This window comes from Poeciliopsis prolifica, unplaced genomic scaffold (genome assembly GCF_027474105.1).
Source record: "Poeciliopsis prolifica strain line A6 unplaced genomic scaffold, Auburn_PproV2 SCAFFOLD016, whole genome shotgun sequence".
NCBI classification, from domain to species: Eukaryota; Metazoa; Chordata; class Actinopteri; order Cyprinodontiformes; family Poeciliidae; genus Poeciliopsis; species Poeciliopsis prolifica.
Genome location: NW_026562391.1, coordinates 9,711,129 through 9,735,483, shown reverse-complemented (window position 1 = coordinate 9,735,483; position 24,355 = coordinate 9,711,129). Strand labels below are relative to the sequence as shown.

At 38.3% G+C, this 24,355-nt stretch overlaps 2 protein-coding genes across 2 annotated transcripts; both read right to left on the bottom strand.

Moving 5' to 3' along the window:
- Positions 1 to 51: 51 nt before the first annotated feature.
- Positions 52 to 15,225, bottom strand: LOC129366927 (tensin-4-like). The gene is made up of 12 exons (XM_055041049.1): positions 15,185 to 15,225; positions 13,074 to 13,344; positions 10,164 to 10,515; positions 7,864 to 8,249; positions 7,631 to 7,762; positions 4,329 to 4,421; positions 3,020 to 3,097; positions 2,863 to 2,922; positions 2,347 to 2,518; positions 2,151 to 2,219; positions 2,012 to 2,041; positions 52 to 1,918 (listed from the first exon to the last, which is right to left on the bottom strand). The coding sequence occupies exons 2-12, from the start codon at positions 13,315 to 13,317 to the stop codon at positions 1,786 to 1,788; spliced, it is 1,749 nt and encodes a 582-aa protein (XP_054897024.1). The 5' UTR covers positions 13,318 to 13,344; positions 15,185 to 15,225; the 3' UTR covers positions 52 to 1,785.
- A 2,919-nt stretch (positions 15,226 to 18,144) lies between these two features.
- Positions 18,145 to 22,189, bottom strand: ccr7 (chemokine (C-C motif) receptor 7). The gene is made up of 3 exons (XM_055041489.1): positions 22,042 to 22,189; positions 21,106 to 21,152; positions 18,145 to 19,426 (listed from the first exon to the last, which is right to left on the bottom strand). The coding sequence occupies exons 1-3, from the start codon at positions 22,187 to 22,189 to the stop codon at positions 18,320 to 18,322; spliced, it is 1,302 nt and encodes a 433-aa protein (XP_054897464.1). The 3' UTR covers positions 18,145 to 18,319.
- Between the last annotated feature and the right edge of the window lie 2,166 nt (positions 22,190 to 24,355).

Here is a 24,355-nt window from a genome sequence, read left to right as displayed (position 1 = left end):
ATAAGCACAATGTCTTTCTTTATGTTTACAAGTCTGTGTGTTGACACTTTTACCACTTGTGCTCTCATCTTTCCACTTTCACACAGCATTTGCTGAACATCTTTGTTTTTATTGAAGTTAAAAAAAAATACAAATCCATATCTTTACAGAGAACACAACAATAAATACATTCAAACATATTTATACGGTGAGGACATCTGCACATATTTTACTTAGAAACTAATGGATATTTGAGAGTTTCGAGTCTAAATCTCTCAGTAACAGTTTGAGTAATCAGTAGGACGCAAGCATCATTTTAAATGATGATAATCTTACACTCTGTGCATTTATAAACCTTCTTTACTCTGTTACATTGTGTAGCAATGCAACCACAAACTTATTTTATCAGAATGGATGTGGAATGACATTTTACATTGAAAATACCTATCATATAATTTTCTAGATTTTTACACATAAGATCTAGGTAGTATGATGTTTGTTCATATTTAGCTCCTTTCGTCAGAAGAATCCCAGAAATGCTTTGTAGTTATGTTTCCATCAGTTATGAGCAGCTCCCCTGTTCCTGCTAAACAAAAGGAACAGGGATGGTGGATGGTGCCACCACCGTAATTCACAGTGGGGATGATGTGTGTTCAGCTCCAGTTTTACCAAATTTCTCTTGCATATCCAGAAAGTTACATTTTGTGCTTTGTCTGGCACACGTTCTTCCTCGCGCTTGCTGAGTTCTCTATGTGGTCACCTTAAAATGATTGTCAGGTTTGTGAAATGTGCAACTTATAGTCCTATCAATAAAATGTCCTGACTGAACCATGGAGCTCTGCAGCTCCTCCAGATTTACCAGCTGCTTCTCGGGTGTTGTCTTGCCAGCTTAGGTGGATGTCTTGGAGTTTTTCCAGTTGTGCCATAATCAGATGGTGGACTGATGAATCCTCCCTGAGATGTTGAATACTCAAGATATCTTTTATAACCTTTAAATATTCCCACAGTATCGTCCATGGCTGGTCTGCTGTGCACTTTGGTCTTCATGATGCTGTTTTTTTCACTAATGTTCTCTGACAAACCTCGAAACCTGAACAGGATGTCTGCATTTGTACTGAGATCACATGAGACACTACGCACTTTGTAGCTTTTAATAATCACCTGAAGGCCGTTGGTTGAACCAGGTTTTATTTGGAGGTATTCAATATAAAGAGGCTGCAAACTTTACTTTTCAGATATTTATTTGTAAAACACTTTTCAGTTTAGAATTATCCACTACTTTGCTTTGGCCTTATAAATAAAATCCCAATAAGATATACTGGAGTTTATTGTCGTAATATAGCAAAGTATGTTAAGGTTTGAAGGGCATGAATATTTCTGAAAAGCTCAGTTAATCGCAAAATAGAACAAACAAGTTTATATTAAATTAAGAAGCTTGTTCCTGGAACATTAAGACATAAAAACTAGTATTAAAGTTGATGTCTGGGGTCGTTAATTGCATTTCTGTAGTATTTTTACAAGCTGGACAAATTTTAAGCACAAGACATCATCTTTTTGTATTTTATTTGTTAGTCCATGTTTTTTTTTTTATAGTCCTGAGGTAAAAAATAAATTAATTTCTGTGTGGGACTTTAAGAATCAGGATGTGATACTGGAGTGTTAAGCTTTAAGTCAGTTTTTCATTTGGTCTTTCAGCCCAGAAGAGACGGTGACTTGACCAGCTCATCAGCAGTGACTGACATTGCATGTCAGTCACAGGCAGCACAGTGTAAAATGGGTTATGAGAGGACATCAGAGTTCAGTTGTCTACTGCTTGGTTATGGCAGTCTGAATATACTCAATGGCTCTGCTGCAAGGTTGCAGGGGGTCACATTCTGCAAAGATGTGGCAAACGTTTTCCATGCCAGCTTCAACACCTTTTGCCACAAAACCAAACATCCTGCAGAGAGAAGGTATGAGAACTGATTACATGCACTTGCACAAAAGGAACAATAGAGAAACAAACGTATTGTATGTTGGAAGTGTAGATTACCTCGCACCAAAACTTGTACCTGTCAACCACCTGCAAAAGAATAGAAAACAACTTTGTGAGCAGAAAGAGAAATGTGAAGGGATGAGACACATGCATGTATTGAATTCATCAAATTCATGAACGTGTTGCATAAACATACAGTCGATTGTCTGGATCTTCACCGCTGTAGCTGAGCAGATAAGCTGGGTAGTGGCGTCTGAAGAAAAGCCTGCCAAAACAAATGGTAGATTTTGGAAAAAATGTTTCACACAAACCACACCTCACCAGCAGCATGACTCTGAAGCAGGCTGTCGGTGACAATTTCAACAGTATAATGGAGGAATATATTTTCTTACTTCCTGTTGATATCAGTGAGTGTAACACCCTTGAGGGACACCTTCATGTTCACAGTGGTGGGTGAGAAGGAACCGGGTGTCTTCTCAAGTATCAAGGACACCGCCTTTTGCACAGCACAGGGTCCCGTCAGCATCTCAGTGGGAACGGCATTCAGATAGATAAAGTTGGAGGCTGCAAGACAGAGAAAGTATCCATTTAGTTATCTCTGCATTACTTACAAACCAAATAAGAGATACTTGTAAATGCACAATGAAGAACATAACTTTTTAGTTGTTACTTTTAACTTATTGCAAACTTTATTACCTTCATGTTTCTTGCTTTGCATAAGCAGCTTCTATTGCATCTTTATCTATCTTTTTTTATTTCCATGCATCCAAGATATGACAAACTAAGATATGTTCTGGAATGCTAAGTAATGACGTAGTTATTTTATGTTTTTCCCTTTCCCTGGTAAAAAATAAATCAATCAATCAATATAATGCACATGACACAGAGATTATGTCACCTTGACTCACCTGTTCTTTTGTTCTCCAATGATGCTTTTTCATTCACTTTCTCTCCAGTTGAGCCCATATCTGTAAAAAAGAAAAAAAATTGGAGGTGTTTCTTTTGCAAATATCTGTACTGCACACAAACATATCAGAAAATGTCTCACAATGAAAGTTTACTCACTCTGGTGATTTAGTAGTAATCTGCAGGGTAGCGCATAAGGACAGATAGTGTGCTGGTAAATTAAAGCTGAGAGACTACCTGCAAGAACAACCAAAATCTTTCGGGTTGAAATCTGAGAACAGTTTTGGTGACATTTTTCAAAACATAGTATTTATTTATTCACGTGCAAATAACAGCAGAAATGTTGAAGTTGTTTGAGTCATCCCTATTTTCTAATACATTTTTTTTTGTTATCCTGTCTAAATGCACACAGATGAGCTGCTCAGTTCATCCTTCAAGAAATCAGATTGTCTAATCTTCGCCCCAAAATAACTTGAATGAGCAAAGAAAGTTGCAAAAGCAAAGGTGATGTGCTTTTTTCAAAAATGCGAGAGACTGTTTAGATGAGATATATTACATTTGAAGCATTGTTGGTTATGAGGAGAAAGTTTGCAGGTGCAGAGCATACTCGAACCCCTTGCTATTTTTTCTTGTTTGGAAAAAAAAGAGCAAGAAGATAAACATGCATCTGATTTGAAACTGTTGTGTGCAAAGATTCTTAAAATTAGCATAAAAGTTTAGGATAACTTTTAGTTTGAGGCAGAGGTGGCCCCAGCCTGTTTGACACCCCAGGCAAACAACCCCACTGGCAAACCCCCCTGACGAGGTATCGCCCTGAGTGGTTGCCCACATTGCCCATATTAAAAACCGCCACTTGCTTGAGGCAGAAATACCTCCTTAAATACACTTCTCACCTCTTAGTTTCACTTTCCAAAGAAATAAAAGTAGAGTTAGATGGTTTTATTTTTTTTTTATTTTTTTTTTAAAGAATAAAACGAGTAGGCACTAATAGTTCTACATAAACAGGATTTGGTATTTCCCCATCCACTTTCAATGGAAAGAACTGAGCAAAAATGGAAAAGAGACTCAAACATGCTCAAGTATAAAATATGCATAATTATATTCACCTGTTCTTCAGGGAAAAAAAATCAGCAAATTAAGATGCTTAACATGAGAAAATAAAGGTTTCCATATCATAGGCATTCTAATTGTTTTTTACCACAGAGAGTTTGAGGTTTAGAGTTTCTACCAGTCAACATCTACCTATGCAGCCAGAGGCACCAGAGCATCTGTCTCACAGAGGAAAACCACACATGATGAAGACGAGCAAAATGTCAGAAAGGTGATTACGAAAACTCATTTCTTGCAAGAAAACCAACTGAAGTGCTCTGAACATGAATCAGCTTTCACGTTATTACAAAACCTGAATTTAAAACTCACTGAACTATTGTTCAGAAAGGGGGAGAAAAAAAATGGACGGTTTACTCACCAAAGTATGGTTCCTGAGAAGAACCTCTGATGCGAACGCCTTTAGCCGATGATTCAATCAGAAAGTGACTGATAAGATTTGAGCCGCTCTCTCCTGAGGACACGAGAGCAACAAAATGTCACAAAAATGTTCGCTCACCACATTAAAGAGGTGGAATTGTTTTTGGTCAAGTAAGAATTACAAAAGACTGCATGAAGACAACAAATACCGACAAGACCAATCAACAGCATTTAAGCAAGAAAACCACATCAGAAATGTTGGATCCAGAATAATCAGTCCTTGGACCTTGAAATGCTAAAGTACAAGTTACTGCAACACAAATTCAAATTGAAAAACCAAAACAATACAGATTCCTACAAAGTCTGTTGTGGAGCAGCATAGTGGCTTATTGGTTAGCATGGATGCTTCGAAAGAAGAAGCTCCTGGAGTCGAGTCATGGCCAGGATCTTTCTGTGGAGCTGAAATGCTCTTCTCAGAGTACTGAGTTAACTTTTTGTAGTTCAAAGTCCTGAATGTTAGATGAATTGGTCTCTGTGATTTGACTTTATTTGATCTTGTTTGTAAGATGTGGACATGCAAAGCAAGATGGTACCATTAGTCTCTCTCTAAGAGGTGACCTCTGACTGTCGGGGCGAGCCGGTCGTTTTACCCAGTTGTCCTGAGTAAACTGCTAAAACGGTCTCAGGTTTAGATGGTTATTATCACCATTTTCACATCTTTCCTCAGATATTGATAGATAGATAAAGATCTGGGCTCAAGGACAGTCATCTGAAAGGAGTCAATTATTTTTTTGTTTCTTCATAGCCATTCCTAAGTTCTTTAAACTGTATATTTTCCTCAGGGTCATTAGCATGTCGGCGAACACGACTTGCTTCTGCGGATTAGCTTTCTGACATTAGTTCATCTGTTTCAATCCAATATGCGTTGATAGTCCTTCAACCGCTTGAATTTCTGCACAGATACAAGATTCCCCCACATGAGAAGCAGCAACGCAGTCCCAAGACCTGAGATGTTTCAGAGCAGCTATATTGTGTTATTTTATTTGAAATATTCAGAGCTAATGTAACTGGCTCAAACATTCCTGTTGCAGTGGCGTCTTTAGAGTGGACATGCGAAGCAGAATAATCTATCCTTGGTCCTTGAAATGCTAAAATACAAGTTACTGCAACACAAATTAAGACTGAAAAATCAAAAAAAAAGATTCCTACAAAGTCTGTGGAAAATGTTATCTGTCAATTCTTCTTACATATCTGCAAGTGCAGCAGTGGGAAGAAGAAGAGGAGCCATAATGTATGATAATGCACTGTAGGAAATTATGACTGCATGCATGGTTAGCGACGCACATGTGGGTATGTGATTTTTTTTTTTCCTTCAGTGCTGGAGTCATTTTGGATTTTCTTCCATATAAACTGTAATGGGTACAAAAGCTGCTGATGTTGCGATCCAAAAGTGGAGTTCTGCCGAAATGTTTTTGCATGTTATTCCTCAGTTATTTTTCTTCCATTGTTTCCAGAAATCTGATCCAATGAATGGTGCATTTTCCCCTTGTGTTTGAATCCCGGGAGTCTGCCGCTCTCACATGAACACTGCTCTGTTTAATAAAGTTAACAGATATTGTCGCAGGAACATGAGGCTGCAAAAATCCTTTTTTTAGTTTCCATGTTATTAAACATGAACGGGATAACACATATTATTCATTTTATTAAGGCCATAAATTAATATTTTCTATATGCTATTCATTTTGATTGGGGAAAAAAAAATTCATGGAATGTTTTGTATGATTGCATGTAAATGACTGCTAAATTGTGTTTTATGACTTAAATAGTGATCAAGTTTCTATTCTATTTTATTCTATTCTATTCTATTATTTTATTCTCTTATTTTACCTGTGTTATTTTTTTAATATCACATTCAAATGATACAAATGTAGTTTTTGAATTGAATCCATTTTAGACAAATTAAGCATTTCTTTAGTGATCTCTAACCAGCATTTTTGTTGGTTTGGGGTTTTTTTGCATTTGATTGCATATATGCACATAACAAATAAAGGATAGTTGGCGTGGTAACATCAATTACTGAAGTTAACACCAAGGCCTCACAGTGGAGTTATATCCCACATCTTTTACTGATAAATTTTTATCTTAGCCAGTACCGTAACATTGTGTGCTCGCTATTAATTTCTTCCATTTCCAGGAGGGTATGCTGCTGCAAGTTTTAAGCTTGTTTGTGAGGCTGCCAGCTCTGCAAGCTGGAACTTGAAGTTGCCATAAAAGTTATTTTACGACAACCTGGAGTAATGAAGATATTTAACCCCTCAGCTTTCAAAACTTGTTTTAGTGTCTTGAGTTTCCCTTTATCCGTAAGGCGTTTATCTGTTGCTTGATGCTCTCACTTATTATTAAACGAGTAAATTTGCACAAACATTTTAATTCTTTGCTCTCTTTGCCGGATGGGTAGAACTGTAACTTTAAAATCCTTGTTGTTCCTTTGCGACAGGATATTTTCTCACCAATCTATTTTGAAACATGTGTCACATGACGAGTGATGTCTTCCATATCTTTTTGTTGTAATTACGTTTACAACATTACAAATGTGTGACAGAAGTAAACCTCCAAATGGCTTTGTGATTGAGATTTGTCTTTTGTTCTTTGATTGCTCTCAGAGTCGTAAACAGCCCGTTTTCTTTGGTGTTTACACAATGCACACCGCGGGTGGAAAAATCACTGGCAGCGTCCCCTGGCTCGCCGCAGACTGCTACATGGCATAAGATGACATCCACTTTCCACAGCACATTGTGTTTGCATTGTTTGTCTTTGACTGTGGGAGTTGTGGCTTTAAGGCTTTCGGTTGCCTGTTTCTGACCAAATATTTTAAAAGCCGTTTAAACTGTGTTTTTTAAACGCAGACTGGACAGACAGTCTGTCTCTGCGTTCCTCTCTGCAGGGTTTCTTCACATTGTTCATGTCCAAACTCCACCGTTTTCCAGGCTCAAATTTCCACAGCTGCCAATCTTTTTCAGAACCAGCAGTATAAATTAAAAAGTTCACCGGGAAATTAGAGCCTTTTAAGGATGAATAGACAGATGGATGAATAGGTTAGGAGAAGTTTCTTGGAATACAGATGTTTTTCCATGCTTTGATCTGTTTCCTTACTTTTCCAGATCTGTAAAATGCTCAATTCCAGACTCTTTTCTTTTAATGAATTTTCCAGAGTGTGCGTGTTTCTACAGAACGTAAAACGGCAAGCCTTGTGAGTGATTCATACGTAGACATGAGCTGCTGTGGTCGTGAGCAGACGTTTACCTGGATAGGCGGCAGCAGTGAAGGTGGTGGGTGACTGGTCCACTTTCATGGCCAACCCAAAGCTTCCTCTGTAGGAGGTGCTGTCTCTCACCACAAACGTCCCTGCTTCCTGATCCTTCAAAAGGGCTTCAGCTGGAGCAAAACAGTGAACAAAAGAAGACATCACGTTTATTCTGACATCCTGTGTCACACACACTGCAGTGTACTCAAAGCCAACGTCGGGTCCACCTCACCCTCTGCTCTGCTGATGTGCGGGCGAAACCAGAACTTCGACGTGTTCGTGACGAATTTCATAGAAGGTTGGCTGCCGCTGAAACTAGCTTGAAAACATTTCCGTTTTGAGGGAGAGGCCGGGACTTTCTGGACCAGGTCAGCTTCTGATCCAGAAGGCCTCAGGTCTGACTCTGGTGTGCCATTGATCAGGAGCAAAGGAATGTCTGTCTGGGAGCCGGCGAGCGAAGAAGGACTGCTGTTTGTCCCCCTGCTGTGTAGATGACCCTGCTTTGAGAGCGAGGGTCTGCTGTCAAACGACTGAAATTTGGAGCCATCAATGAAGGGGCTTAGTATGCAGGCTGAGATGGACTCTGGAGAGTCGGGGTCCTCAGTCAAAGATAAGTTGCTGTACAAAGAAAAACAAATCCATAAAATATCATCACAATACTTTTGTACTTCAGTTTTGTTGTCTAAACAGCAACTTTCAATCTGTCATTTTAAACTAAATACTGTGAATACCATTTCTACTACAATTTCTGGATTTCATTGAAATTGAAATTTTCAAGTCCCAGAATAAAAAAACATTAACAGGAAGCTTGACTTCCAAATAAAAAGGTTAAAACTTCCTGATGTTCCCATCTTGATCTTGCTGAGATGCTGTGGGGCGACTTGAAACAGGCTTCACACCGAAATTAGAAACTGTACATCCGTGAGCGCAGACATCTACGACTGTAGATGTCTGCAACTCACTGCAGCTCAGTGCAGCTGTTTCTGCCAAGGGTTCGGTGTGTATATGGAGCTGTGGGGGATATGGTGTTGTAACTCCTTCTTCAATTAGAAAAATATATTTTTCTTGATGTCTTTGAAATGAAATCATTTTTCAAACATAAATTAAAATGGGAGTATATCAACATGCAAATATTTTTTTTGATAAAGAACTAAATATTTAATTGTGTTTCTTTAATTTTTATGAATTAGCAAAGTAACAAAAGCCTACATAGTTCGATCAACAGGCATTGTTTATCGCTACTTTCATATTTAACTCTGCTTGCTTCTGATGTGAAGATCAACTTCTTGCACACTGAATGATTCCAATGGTTGTTACTGAACAAAAGAATCAAACTTTCGCCCTCCCCTCCAATGTCTCTCTAACATGTAGAGCTGCTGAAAGATTCACATATTAAACTCTGATTAAACTCTGCTTTGCCTTAATATGGTTTTGGGTTGTATTTGAAATTGTTCTGAAGAAAACTGTCTATTCTCCAAATATGTCTTTTTTATTTTATGTTTATTGCCTCAAAAAAAACTCTTGTATTTCATAATTAGATCTTGAAAATAGAGGACAGTTTTGTCCTTGTATTTGACCCATTTATATACATATACATATATATATATATATATATATATATATATATATATATATATATATATATATATATATATATATATATATATATATATATATATATATATATACAGTTTGTTTAGCTCATCAATTTGATTTACTATATTTTATCAAATCATCAATTTGATTTACTATATTTTATGCATTTGTTTCTATTATCTATCATTTAGATTTCTTTATTGGCTTCTGAAGATTTAACACAATGTGCTTTCCATTGTTCTTTTCAGTGAATTTTCTGTGTGGCAATTTTATGACATGCAATTATATTATAATCGGTTTGGTTTATAACTTTGGCTTTAACATTTTGTGTGGGTGGAAGGGGAGTTATTTTAGTCTTGTGATTTGTCTTTCCATTCACCTTTGTGTTTAGTCATGCGCTTGAAAGTTGTTGTCTCAATCATTCCCATGTTTTTTTTTTCTCCTGTTATGCCCTCCTACCTGCACATTTCCACCGTCCTCCCTCTACTGACAGGTTTCCAGTCTCTGTCAGATCGTCTTCTGTCTAAGCCCGTCTATTCCTCTTGTGGTTCCTCTGTCTGGTACCCAGCTTTCCTCCACTTGTGATCCCAGTTCTTTTCCTCCGTTTGGTTTCTTCCCCTGACTCACTTCACCAGTATATTTGCCTAACATGTGATCCTGCCTGCTCCCTGTCTTAAGTGGGGTCCTTGTATGACATAAAACATAAAAACAGGAATAGTTTCTAAGTTATACTATAACTATTGGTTTTAATCTGATTTTTTTTTTCATATTTGTTGTTGTTGCTGCATTTACTTTGTCTTTTTCCAGGTTTCTATAATTATGTTTAAGTTCTTTTTGTTTTTGTTTTGTTTTCGTTGGGTTTTTTTTTTTTTGGAAAAAAAAAGCCTCAATGAGGTAAAACCCAAATGAAGTGCAACAGTTTTCATCGGTTTTTACCTGCCCAAAATGTAGCTGGTGTCTGAACATGTGGACATGGAGAGCAGCGAGGTGGCGCTGTTCCTGTTGGAGCCCGACAAGCGTAGTGACCCTGGGGAAAAGGCCGGGTCGTTCTTCGGCGAGGGGTTTCGCCTGGGAGCGCTTCCGAATGGAAGAGGTGGCAGGGAGGATGTGGGAGAGGCGGAGAACACCAGCGAGCCGTTGGGGCTGCATCTGAGGCTGCCGGGCGTGGGGATGGGGACACTGGGAGACACAACAGGAAGTGCAACGGCTGGCAATGAGTGTGGAGGGCATCCTCTGGGAATCAGCACGCAATTGGAAGCGCCATCTGAGTCATTCGAAGAAGGGAAGACTGAGGATGAAATGAAGAGTCATGGTTAGGATGTATTTAAAGTGTCTTAGAGTTACATAAGAACATGAACGTTTTCCACAGCCCAGAACTTGTCTGAATTTGTTGTTGTTTTTTTTGTTGGATTTTCTTTTGCTTCATGGGTGAGGCCTCTTTCTCGAAACACACAAATGACCACGATAGAGAGGTTCACATTCCTCATGTAGGAACATGCAGGGGAGTCTATCATTTCCAAACTAATTGTTTTTCCAAGGCGTATTTCTGCTTTTGCAATAACAGAAAATAAGAGGAGTCTCTGCTTGTTCTTCGACTGTGTCATTTGTGTCTGCCTCATTGCGCTGACAAGCACAGACCAAAAAAACCTTTTTATTCCAGTAAGCATATGTGTAAGGGTGGGTTTTGTAGTTGAATTGACAAAAATAATGACTAACATTTTCACATTTGCAAGGTGAAACGTTGCAGAAATGGGAAATGAGAACTCATCAACAGGCGCAGAAATTCTCTCTTCTCGTTTTTGCCAGGCAGAAAATACATCTTAAAAAAATCTTCTGTTGCTACCGATTTCCTGTAAACTTTTTCACCTCTACGCCACTTCACGGTTTCAAGAAAAGCGAGCAAAAGAAGTATGATCAAAACATCTTTGTGAAAAAAGCAAGAGCAACAGGAAATCTATTTTCATATTGTTTTGCCCCTTGTACACAGTTTCTGATGGCAGGAGTTCCTGAGTGGAGGAGGCCTTGTCAGATCACCCTCAAGCATGACTATGTGGTTAACTTTCCTGACAGGGTGTGGTTTCAATCTGGGCAGATGTGGTGCAATAACTACACGATTAAAAGTATTTAATATATCACAAAAGGTGCCTGCATTTCAAGAGCTATACTTTTTGTTTTTACAAGCCTGACTGGTTTTATAGCACAATTACACATCGCTGTTGTGCCAACGACTGGTTGCCTGCGTGCGCCAGGGAAGCTTTGCTCTACAAAGCCACCTTTTAACTCTCAGAACCAAAGAGCAGCTCAGGGCATGCAGCTATCGCCTCCAAAAGGCACAGGAGTCTGAAGCAGACAAACGCCAAGCACCACCACAGACTGGCCATCACACCAGTCCACAGCGGAGGAGCAGTATCCCGCTGGCCAAAGGCACAGGGAGTGATGCTGGGCATCGAACCACCCAAGCCAGTACCACAGCCACATCCCGCTGCAGCAGGCCAAACCCGGCGGTTGCAAGTGGGGTAATTAGCTCCTTTAATTATGTTGTTATTTATAATGACGTGTTTCTGAACACAACCATTTTCCGACACTCAAACACTCACACGTTTGAATGTTTGCGTGTTTGAAGCTGGATTGGTGTCTGCGGGGGATTTGAAGAATCCTAACCTTGAGTCCACTTCCAAGTTATTCGCAGTGAGGATTTTTGAAATGGGCGATATGACTCACCGCCCAGCGGACCGTTCTTTCTATGAGGAGAACACGCATCAGGCAAGAAAACTGTTTTTTTCTATTGCTTTTTGGGATGTCCACTCAGTGGGGAATGAGCATTGCCAGAAAAACAACCATACAGCTGGGTTTTTCTAGTCAGACCAAAGTGGTGTCTAATTCAAGATTCCTATTTTGTTCTGAATTTAAGGGCTGTTTTTATAGTGTTTTTGAAGGAATCTTGTCTTTGTTTGAACATTTTGCTGGTTCAAAATGTTAAATTCTAAAAATCTGAATAGAGATTATTTAACCACACAGTTTGAGATATATGTCCAAACTGAGCATAGTGCTATTTTAAATTCAATGTAAGAATCGGTAAATTACTTTTCTAAAATGACTTGAATAAGTTGAATAACTTGAGTTAAAGTACAAAGGTATGAAATGAAGAATGGGCAAAATAAGCAGCCCTCATTTGATTAGTTTGACAGACACTTTCTGTGAAAACTTGTTTTTCAAACCCAGATAAATGCAGTGAGGTTAAAGTCCTCATGAGTAAAGAATAGATTATTTATAAGTAGAAAAGAGAGACCTTTAGCTGTTTCCATTCCGTATTGTTGAATGGAAACAATAGAGGACATGCTAAATCAAATTATTATTTTTTTTTTCTTGTTTTACTTACATTTGATAGTGTGGAATTAAAATAACTCTCCAACGTCACGCTGCCTGACATTTACAATTGTAATTATGTTGTCATTGGGGCGTCAAAAATTGCTCCTCTGGTACAAAATACTGCAGTTCGTCTCCTGACTAATTCGACTAATGATAGTTGTAATAGTACAAAGGTCCAGCAAACATTACCAGTCTGTGATTTATATTTTAGTTATCTTATTTGAACAGTTTTTTTTAGGCAGACTATATATAAATATACATGCCTTCCTCTTTGGTTTTATTTTTGCTCTTTTTAGCAGATTTTTATCTATTCACACCAATAAAACTAGACACAAAGCAGTAGAAGAGAAAAACCTACAAAGCATAATAAGAGCATTGAGGGAGGGGGAAAAAGATGCTGTGCCGTGATGCCGTTCTCTACTTGTCAAAGAAAGACAGCAGGCACAATCAAGTTCTGAAGAAGAAGCTGCCATGTACCTGTTGGAGTGCTTGTGCAAGTGGGGCTTCGGATTGGTTCGAAAGTGGGATCCAGGTCAAGCATGAGTTGGTTGAGATTTTCCAAGGTCATGTCAAGATCGTCGTCGACAAGGTGAAACTCTGGCTTGGAGATACCAGGTGACTGAGAGACATTTCCCTGTGTAGAGTCAAGGCAGATGGTCTGACCCACTCTCAGAACATGGCAGGGTATCACTTGGGACATGCCTTCAGCTGTAGGCATCATAGTAGAGGGAATCTCTGTCTTCTTAAGCTGCAAAAGGCACAAGAAGAAAACATTTAATTATAACTGATTTAATTTTAACTTTCAAACACTTACCTCAACTGCATTTCCATAAACCATTATATCATCAGTAAGTAAATTTATTCCAGCAATTTTATTCAAATATGAAATTCATATATTATATATTCAAAGGTTTCTTGCTGAAAGACTGTTCTAATTCTGTTTTTTTATCAGTTAATCTGATTATTATCACTTAAAGTTAATAAAAACTTTGAAAATTTAAATATTACAAAGTGAAAAGGATTTTTAAAACCAAATTTTCATAGTTTGATCATGTGACTGAATGTCTGCACTTTCCTTTGCTCAGACTTCAGGGAAGCTCAGACGTCAAAAGATCAAGAATCTAAACAGAGCTGAGTTAAGCTAACAGGGAAAACTGACGTTTTTAGAAACTTGGGAAGTAGAACCTGTTCAAGATGTGGACTGCAGATGGGGTCAGAGCTTCAAGACTAACCACACACAGGCATACTCATAATGCAAGCGCCAACAGTCATATTTATTGTGTTAAGTCCCTAATGAACCAGAGATCTTGTCAGAAGTGTCTTTAGTTTGTTTTTATTTCAACAAAGTCACAGGCTGATCACCACCATGCCATCCTGCATTGATGCAGTAATTCAAGCAGCAAATGACAGCAAAGGTTTTCAGAGGATATTCTGTGCAGCACACATGTGCATTTCAGTAGACCCACAGTTCATTTAATGATCAATATTTTTAATGGTCTTCTGTGACTCCACAATTTCCTGAGAAACAGTCAACCATAAACCATGTTTCTTGAAATAAATGGAAAGTTACTGGTAGCTGAGATACTTTTACAAAAAGATCTGCATAATCAAGCACAAGTCATGTTGACGCAGTTAAGAAGAAGAAGAAAATCAAACTGTTTACATTGGCGATATATATTATTATAAGCATTATTTGGTTTCTTCAAGGTGTGAACTATATTATTTTTGGACTGTGTTTCAGCCATGCTGTCTCACACAGGTGTAATTATCATGTTGCCATTGCCTAAGTTGGATCAGATCACAATAAGTCAGGCCTGGAGGGACAAGTTTGTCACCTTATGAATGGAACCACTACATGAGTAATTACATGCAGCAGAAGAGATGCATTCAAGCACTGAAATCTCACCCGGGCTGAGTAGAGATGAGGAGGATCCACACCCTCTGACTCTGCTTGCCAGGCGCTTCAGACAAGGCGTGGCACTGATTGCGTAACTCAGGTGACTGGTTGTTACCATGTCTACATGATGTTTACCCTGCAACAGTTCAGCCTTAATGGGTGTGGCTTAAAGGTGAACAAATGAGTGCTGAAACTTTTGTCAAATTATTGCCATCGTTTTGAACTTTCTCTACTTTTGATCAGCCGCTTTGCTTCTGCCAGAGACAAGTGTATGCCGGCCTGCTACAGGTCAGCTCTTAAATTCTACAGACATGTTTAATATATATTTTTTAATATAATTTCTTTGCTTTAAAATTACTTTTTTGAGTCTCCATGTTTGATGTATATTGAAATGGAAAGTATATTCTAATAAAAACCTTTTTTGAGTAGTACAAATATCTGATGTTTGTACTTCATATGTATTAAAACATATGAATTAAAACAATTCAAATGTATTAAAACACATTCAAATTCCCACAATTTGCACTATATTTTGTTTTCCCACATTTTTACACTTCATTATACTTGATTGTGTTATTTCTAGGTCTTAAGGCAGTAGTTCTATTTTATGTTTTTACTCTAGCAACATGCTTTGAACCAGTAAAATCCCCTCACTTGAATATATATCAACATTAAAAAAGAGTCATCTTACCTTGAATTCCTTTGCTCAGGTTTCTGCTGTTACTGTCTCAGGTAAACCTCCCACCTCTCGTGTTGCGCGCTTTTATCAATGCAATCCCAACCCTTTTCCCCTGGAAGCCTATCAGCAGCTTGACTCAGTGGTCCCTGCCTTTTATGCTGATTATATCATATTACCAGAGTTGCATACATGCCTGGTGGGTTGATTTTTCTACTCCCAAAAGTACAATCAAAGCACACAGAACTAAACCAATGTTTCCTACTGTGCTTCAAATATTCAAACTCAAATATTTGGTGCATGGTAAAATATTAGCCTTTAGTATTAAAGATGCAAAATTCTTGAATTAGAGCCCATAATTGTTATTTAGACTGTGTATGATAAATTCTTTTTGTGCATATTTCACTGGAACATTTCTTCTTATGTTTGATTTTTATGTCCAAGATTATATTTGTTTAAAACCATTTTAGGTTCTTATGAATGAAATATGAAACATAAATAATGATTGTGAGAACAAGGTGAAATAGCTGTGACTGTAAGTTGTAAAACATTACATTGTTACTCTTTTTAATTTTTCCCTAAATACCGTTAGAAGACTTTGGTTAAGGATTCCTGGCAGCTGGACTTAAACTGTAGTCCAGTTTAATTCCAGACTATCTGATGATTACTAATAGTTGTTTGATATTTCATAAGACTAGGTGCCTTTGGCTAAAGTAATAAGATGTCATATCAGGGCTTCACTCGGTTACGGCGTTATGATTCAGCTGAGGTGTGGCAGCCGCCTGTAGCTTTGAGATCAGTGTTTCATGTAGAAGTTAAACATTTTACAAGGCACAAAGGTCCAGTTTGCTAAAGTATTGAAAAAAAAGTTAACTTTTTCAAGTTTTGTTTTGCCACAACCATTTTTCAGTTTTTGAGTGTACATCTCCTCTATGCATTTATGGAAACTAAATGCTTTTTTTCCCATTTCTATGCAAAACATTTTAAGCTCTCTGTCCCTGTTAAGGACAAACATCCCGCAGCACAATGTCGTCACTACCATGTTTTGCTGTGGGAATGGTGTGTTTAGTGTGATGAGTGTTGTAAGTTTCCAACCACACATACCCTTTTGCATGTGAGCCAAGAGATTTAACTGTGGATCTGTGCATCTCCTCCAGAGTTACGATAAACCTGTTGGTCGCTTCGCTCATTATTGTCCTTCTTGGCCAGTTGGTCAGTTTTGATGAATTTACTTTTACATTAACCATCTCAATAACTTTATCCATGACCTCTCTGCTGAATTAATGGTGAACGTTTTCCATATTTATTTATGAGCAGCTTTCTATAGGTCTATTTCATAAAAATCCAAGTTAAATGCTCTAAAGTTGTTTTAAAATGGCAAAGATGTGAACAAGTTAAAGTGATATAAATGTAATGACATGGATAAGTATGAGTATATGTTGATCTAATGTTACGTGGAAACTAAACGCCAGCATGTTTCTATTTTGTGCTTTATTCCCAGTCAGTATCCTGTGTTTCTCTTGTTGTCTGTTTTCCCCTTTCTCTTCCCAGTTACCACTCCTATTCCTTTTGGAGTCACTCCCACCAGTATGTATATTTTTCCTTTTTGTTGGCTCATGCTTTGTGTTAGTTCTTGTTTTGTCCTGTGCCAGGTTCAGTTCCTGCGTCATCCGTTCTGGATTCCTGGTTTTTAGTTACCTGCCTGGCAGCTTGGGATTTGTTACAGCTAAATGCAGTAAATGTTCCTCTGCTCTTACTTGTTCTCCCTTTGCCTCCAAGCAAACGTTCCAGCCCTCATTTAATGCACTGTATCACAACCGCTTATCAAGAGATTCCAGTTTTTAAGAATAATCCCAAATACTTACAGTGAAGCCGTATTTTATATAAAATGCATAATGCAGAAAGTGAAATGCTACATAAAATGCCAGTTTCTTCTTTAAAGTAATTAACTTAAATCCACATTAGCTTCCTCTGCGATCTTCATCCTCTCCACTTTGTCTTTTCACCAGTAAATTATTTTGTGCTAATAAAGATCTTTCCTATGGCTTTGATTCATTAACCTAAACTATAACAGCCTTAAACAATGTGCAGTTGATTTTTCTGATTTTCTGTGACTAATGTCTTTCTGTGTACATCAGTCTGACTACAGAGAAGAGTTTGATGACGGGAAGAGGCGAGCCCATCTTGTCTTCGAGGAATCATGGTAAATCCTGACGTCTGCTTTGAGGAAATGAGGTTTAAGGAAAGGTATGCATGCATGTGTGAAATTTCATACTCGGCGTTTACGCATGTAAAGGATGTCTCGCAATGGTCTATAAAGTCCCTCGTAAAAGCACGCACGCCATTTAAACGTTTCCACATTTTGTCACATTACAACTGCTACTATCGATGTATATTTCACTCAAACCCATCTTATGCCACGATGTTCCACTTTTGTGGATATGATAATAAATTATGATCAACAGTATCAAATACTTCAGGTTCTTTGATTTTTCTGCTGCAAATATTTTATTACAGCCTTTGCGTCATCCTATAAATTTTGGTTTTCTGATTCTTTTCGGAAACAAAACTGACTGAAAGTAATTTGTGTTCTCAAAGAAGTCATCTAATCTATCTGTAAAAATCTTTTTCCAAAATCCTGTGGAACAGCAATGGTTAAAAAAATAACAACAAACAAACAGGTAATTAGTAAAACAGCGTCTGTCACCTGCTTTCTAAAAATATTAGCTATTTTCATGTTATTTGGAAATGAGCTTCTGTAAAAGATACGGGTTTCAAATGTGTGTGAGTGAATTTCTATTTCTTCAATTACTTTTTTTCTTCATGCAAGCTTGTGACATCAGCCTGAGCAGCTGGTTTATTACAGTCTGCGGTGGAAGTGATTAGGATTTTGGTCTTATTTTGGAATTTACCCTGCATGAACTGAAAACAGCAAAAAGAAACAGTTTATTTATTGAGTATACCAGATACTTCAATTTCCTTTAACATATGATTTATTTTTATTAACAACAAAAAAAAATACAGTCTTTTTAAGTAAATCCCTAAATAAGACAAGCCAAAAAGTAGCATAAATCAAACAACTTGCATTTATATAACTTTTGCTATGTACATGGCAAGCTGATAAGCTTTGACAAAATAAAACAGTTTGTATTAGTCCATTTCAAGCATTTTGCTTGTGGGGTTGACCCCTTTAGGGGCGAAGGAGGTGGTCGTCTCGGTGTCGAAGCCAGCTGAGCTCCTCCTCCGACCACAGGTGTATCTGTAGAACCTTTCTTGGCTCATGCAACCAATTTCCTTCAGCAGCTTAAGAACATCGTGACGAAACTTAACGCCGATGAAGGCATAGACGAAGGGATTCAGGCAGCAACGCAGAAAGGCCACGTACTGTGTGATGTCGGTGGCGAACAGGACACTCTTTTTGTATTCGCAGGTCTCTGTTCCTCCGTTTCCGGTGATGATTGTATTCCAGAGGAGGACGATGTTGTAAGGCAACTGGGAGACCAGGAAGACAATGACAATGGCGAGAATCACTTTTATGGCCCTGTTCCGCTCAAAGCTGCGAGCCTGGCAGAGCGTCTGGATGATGCAGGTGTAGCAGAAGCTCATGATCAGGAACGGAACGAGGAAACCCAACACGATCTGGCTGGCCTGGATGCCGACTCGGAGATGATCGTTTCTGGTGGAGAATGGAGAGCAGGTGTTGTTGCTGACATCGGTGTGCATCATTTCTGGCAGGGAGCAGATCAGCGCCATCATCCAGCTGGCAGTGGAGGACAACTTGCTCAAAAAGACAGCCTTTGAGCGAAGGCCGTGGGTGGAGATGGCCTTGGCGATGGCAAAGTAGCGGTCGACACTGATGAGTGAGAGGAAGAACATGCTGCTGTAGAAGCTGACCTTGTAGATGGTGTTGATGGCTTTGCACACAAAAAGCCCCAGCATCCACTCTGCCGTGGAGTTGGCTGCCCAGAAGGGGAGCGAGAGGGCAAAGAGCAGATCAGCGAAGGACAAGTTGAGCAGATACACATCTGTCATGTTCTTGAGGCGCTTGAAGTAGAAGACAGTGGCGATGACCAGCAGGTTCCCAGCCACTCCCAGCAAGCAGATGATGGTGTAGAAGAGCGGCATAAACCAGTAGCGAAACTGCCGGTTTTTCTCCAGGTCGCAAAGCACAGGAAAGTCAGAGTAATCCTGGGACGAAGATGAGTAATCAAAACTGACCAAGAGTGTTGTATTTTCCAGGTCCTCAAACGTGGAAGACTGCAACCAAAGAACAAAACGTGACATAATGAGCTTTTCAGCAAATCCTACTGGCTCAATGCACATTGAACTAGTGTTTCCTTTGTTTATCCTGCATCATGTCCAGTCAGATGAATTGTCAACTGGTGGACTTCATTTGAATTTAAATAGCATCTTAAAGATGATCAGAGGAACTCAAATGCATTGGAGATTACTTTTAAATTCAAAAGCAAAGGGTGTGAAGACTTATGTGAATATTATGCTCAGCTGTCTGAAAACATCCTTGCAATTTGTGGAAAAGGTGACGGTGTAGCAATACTTTCCGATGGCATGGTAGATTAAAATTGATTTTAATCGTGCAGTTCTAAACATAAGAAAATCAGATTCAATAAACACAGAATGATATAAGCCAAGGATTGATTTCTGTTCATGTTTATGATTTGTAGCTAGTGAAAACCCAAAATTTAGATACTCAGGCAATTTGAATTTACATAACAATGTAAATTACACAATTATGAGGAAAACTTCTGACATGACAGTTCTCCTGGATACAGTCATTGATCCACAAAAAGGGTAAGACAAACAAAATTACTGTTCGTCTCGCAGTTTTATATTCAGGCATAACAGCGGAGACTTAAGTGAAGGGAAACATGCAGATATAATAGTGATAACTACAGCGTAGAGAGGATTGTGAAGCTGCTCACGAGTTTGGAGGAGATTCACTACGTTTGGCCTGGGGTTGGAGTCAGCGCTTTAAGAGCCATCATTCAGACATGCGCTTCGGCTGTCACATTCCACGTGTTTGGCCTTTCTGAACAACAGACGGCGTCACAAGTCTTTTCTGATCCAAGGAGAAAAAGGACATGATTGTTGCTTAGTCATCCAAAGATCTTTTTTCCAAGCATTTTCCATTTAACTGGTAATCAATATCCTGGAGTCAGGAGGAAAAATGGGGAGGTACAGAATCCATGCTGCTTGGAGTCCAATGTGAAGTTTATGCAGTAAGAAATGGCTTAGGGTGTTGTGTTATCTGAAGGCGTCGAGCGGCTCTGCTTTCTGAAGTCCATCAAGTCATCATCAACTTGGAAATTTTAGGGCATGTCATATTTTCTTCTTTTGATGAGTTTTATGGGGGTTGCTGGTTTTAAGAACACCTGCTCACAAAAGTATCAGTATCTGCTTTAATGAGAGTGGCTCTACTGTGACTGACTGACCAGCAAGAGAAGTATGAGAGACTCCAGACCTGGAAATATAGACGAACCAAAGGTTTCAAGCAGAGTTCCCTCACCTTCCTTTAAAGCTCAGCAGTGCTACATCCTGATCACCTTTATGCCATGCAGCATTGATACAGTCTTTTGTGCAAAACAAAAGCCTGGGCCAAGTATTGTTTATACATTACAGTACACTGACATGCTTTTCAGAAGGTGAACTAGAACAGTTTTGTATGCATACGACAGGTTTTTGTCCTGCATAAAATTTCAATCTTCTTCCCAAATCTTCTACCCAAATTTCAATCTTGAATTTTGGGTTTTCAATTACTGTACGCTGGAATCATAAATTGACATAAATAAGCATTTTCAATCTACTGTATACAATATGTCAGTTTCACTTTGTGAACTGAAATAAATTAACTCAACAATGATTTTCTTATTTATTGAGATGTTCCTGTATACGTTATTGTTATTTAGAATTTCCCTTACCTTTGTTGACATATTTACAATCATGGTTGTTTGAAGACTTTGGTTACCTGAAAAACACGTTGAGAAAGTTTTGCAAAGTAGTTAGGCAGCCGCTCAGTGTCCAGTACTGCATTTCACTAATTATACAACAGATCTTTAAACTTGAACATGTAAGTTTGTCTCCTTAACTTTCAGTCAAAGAAACTGTGTCACATGAAAATTATCTGATAACATTTTCAAGAATATCTCTCGCTAATGTTCCAAATTTTCCCTTAAGTTGGGACTCTTCCCTCTGTGGTTAGTTCTACTGACTACAGTCAAAATTCTTTGTAGGCACATAATTCACAGGTTTTCCCTTTTGACACGAGTGAGATTAAGGGTGACACTGTTGTTAGAAGTTAGCAACTTTGAGCCCAAGTAAAAAGATCAGTTCTTCTTTTTTTATTTTCATGCAGAAATAAATCATCACATGAAACTCGGTTTTGTTGGGGAGGAAAACTTCTCATTTTACAAACGAAGACAACGACAACGAAGAAAAAAATTGCTTTTTCAACTACAAAGCCGTTCTTACATTGTATTTGTGTAGGTAGTGGTAATTTACAAATAATACATTGTTCCTCTGTCAGCTCACAAATGAGGATAAAGGAAGACAGTTTTTGCTGCATTTTATCCAAAATCAATCAAATGAACCATGACAGAATCTATAGTCATACTTATGTGCAAGGTTTTCTGAGTTGTCATGCTTTTTACAAGCACAGTTTGTGGATTTAACTCTTTGACTCCTAAGAATAGCAACTCGCAGAACAAGATCGGCATTAAAAATGACAAGTGATTAACTGGTTTCATCACCAAAAAAATCAAGAAAAAGTCATTCGAAGGTTGTAAATAACCAATCAAACCTAATCATTCATCACCACAGAACATGCACCCATCCTTTTTAACTGATGAGCTACTTACCACCAACAGCAGGCACATTGACTGAAAGCCGCTCTCTGTGTGACACGCAGAGTATCTGTGTTTGATGGTGGTTTCCCTTGTTGATTAAAAAAAAAGTTGCGTCTCCACTCACGAGATACGCTCCTTTCTCGGTACCCTCAAAAATCATGTGAGAACTCGTCTAACCACAAACTCCATTTAGAAAGAGAGCAAAGCACATGCTGCTTGCCATTTAAACAAAGAGAAATTTAAAAACACAGCCGAAAGTGTAGTTTAGCCAAAATATGTTTCCTTATATGCATAGACACAGCCTTATGTGACAATGATGCAGAAATTGACCTTTGTCTAAAGATTAAAAAAAATAAAAAATTATGATTGCTGAGCCAGATGACATCTTCACCCAAGGACTGTGGAAGCATCTTGTGTGTATTTAATTAAAATTAAAAACATAATAATAATTAAAAAAAACATTTTGTGTTGCTTTTGGAAGTTTCTTTTGCCATGACTCATTGTGTTACTCTTGTTGTCATATAAGCTGTTACCTGACAAACAGCAGGTGCTCGTATCTTGGTATGAATCATATGCAAATGAAAAATAAACTGCTGTTTAAAGGATGCCGAAATAGAAAGTCACACAGAGCAGAGGGGAGTTCATCTCACAGAACTCGCAAACAATGTGTTTGTATTTTAAGAAGGGGGTTTGGTGCGGCTGTTCAAAAAAAAGTGTTTATCGCTATGTGCTACTATTGTGCATGTGCAATTCTTATGCTGCATCTTTTAGTTGTGTTTGTGTAGCGTAGTTGATTCTGCATGTGCAATTCTTTTCCAGTGTTTTGCTGCATCTTTTAGTTGTGTTTGCAGTGGACAGTAGCAGGAACCCTGCATGAATTAACCTTTCGAAACAGACCTGCAAAGGCTGCTGCACACCTGTGCCTTTGTGGTTTGTGTTTTGCGCTTTCACTTGAGGCAGTTTTAACCACAGCGCAAAAAAAAAGAAAAAAGTTTTAGTGTAAAGATAATCATTCATACCCAATGCATATCTTAGGTTAAGATTATAGTAAATCTGATCCTAGAAATGTTGTACAGGCACAAACAGCTTACATCTCCAGTCAAGTGAGAAACTTTCCTCGAAGCATCGGTGCTGAATTTTGTTTACATGCGCTAGTGAGCACACTTCTTGTTCAGTGTTAAAAACAGGAAATCAGAATAAATCCTTTTCATCTAACCAACTTCCCTTACCTATACTGTGCAAAGGATAAGCATACTCTTTGCAAATACGCTGCATACCACAGTCAGAGACAGATGTAAACCACTGAGCTCCAAGAACCCTTGTTTTCGATCATTAACTGTCTGGGTAAAAAAAAAAAAAAGAGAGAAAAAAGTAGGTTACAGTTACAACCTTTTTTTTAATCATAAGATTTTGAACATCAAAAAACCACAAGAAAAGACATTTAGTTCTTATCACATGAATGAATTAGTTAAATATAACACAAGACAAGCCACAATATGTATTAACTCATATTAGTGTGAGTTTTATGTGCGAGAAATACAATTGAAAAAATGCTGAACATTGAGTAGCCAGACAGGTCATGTGACTGTATCACTGTGATTACAAAATCTGATGACTTTACAACAACAAAACCAATACAACCAATACAAAAAGATTGGTTGGTTATATTTCCCAACCAATCTTTTTGTATGTTTCTACTGGCATTTTGATGATTTATTGTTGATCAACTCCAAGTCTTTGATGTTGGTATCCCTTCCTTTCTGTAAGCCTAATTTCTAGTAAATTCCCACAAGTGATGGCTTTCTAAATGCTCCATCCCTTTGGTGGAGAGTTGTCTCAAAATGGGTGAGATGTGGATGTAGGATGTAGACATAAGAACCTAAAATCTTTCTCCACGTCTCCCCAAATCGTGATTACAGCAGCAACAGGACCAAGATCAGGACCTCTTGCCTCTGGGCTGTCATAAAGTCTGGATGGTGTTTGTGCTGCTATGAACCCACCAGTTTCAACAGCTGGACACTGTTTACCCCACATGCAAAGCAACTACATAATACAACCACCCGATGTTGATTGAGGCATGCTTTGCAACAACAGGAAGCTGGTTCTTTTATGGTTATTATGTTGACTGAACCTGGCTATGGATTCATATTTTTGATCCAAAAATATGTGATTTTTAAAAGTTTTATTTAAAGTGCAACAACATTAGCTGGGAGGTGTTTGTACCCAACCAATTGAGGTTCATAATTGCTCACAGTTCTACACAATATATATTTAACAATCCTTAAAATATAATCCCATTATGTTTTAATGAGTAGTATGTATGCTC

Excerpts from the sequence above, each read along its gene's own strand:
- ccr7 (XM_055041489.1), bottom strand. The coding sequence starts at position 22,189 with ATGATTTTTGAGGGTACCGAGAAAGGAGCGTATCTCGTGAGTGGAGAC. Across the intron at positions 21,153-22,041 it reads CAATGTGCCTGCTGTTGGTG|GTAACCAAAGTCTTCAAACA; the intron begins GTAAGTAGCTCA and ends CGTGTTTTTCAG. Across the intron at positions 19,427-21,105 it reads TTGTAAATATGTCAACAAAG|TCTTCCACGTTTGAGGACCT; the intron begins GTAAGGGAAATT and ends CTTTGGTTGCAG.
- LOC129366927 (XM_055041049.1), bottom strand. The coding sequence starts at position 13,317 with ATGATGCCTACAGCTGAAGGCATGTCCCAAGTGATACCCTGCCATGTT. Across the intron at positions 10,516-13,073 it reads TTGCACAAGCACTCCAACAG|TCTTCCCTTCTTCGAATGAC; the intron begins GTACATGGCAGC and ends TTTCATCCTCAG. Across the intron at positions 2,042-2,150 it reads GAAGATCCAGACAATCGACT|GTGGTTGACAGGTACAAGTT; the intron begins GTATGTTTATGC and ends ATTCTTTTGCAG.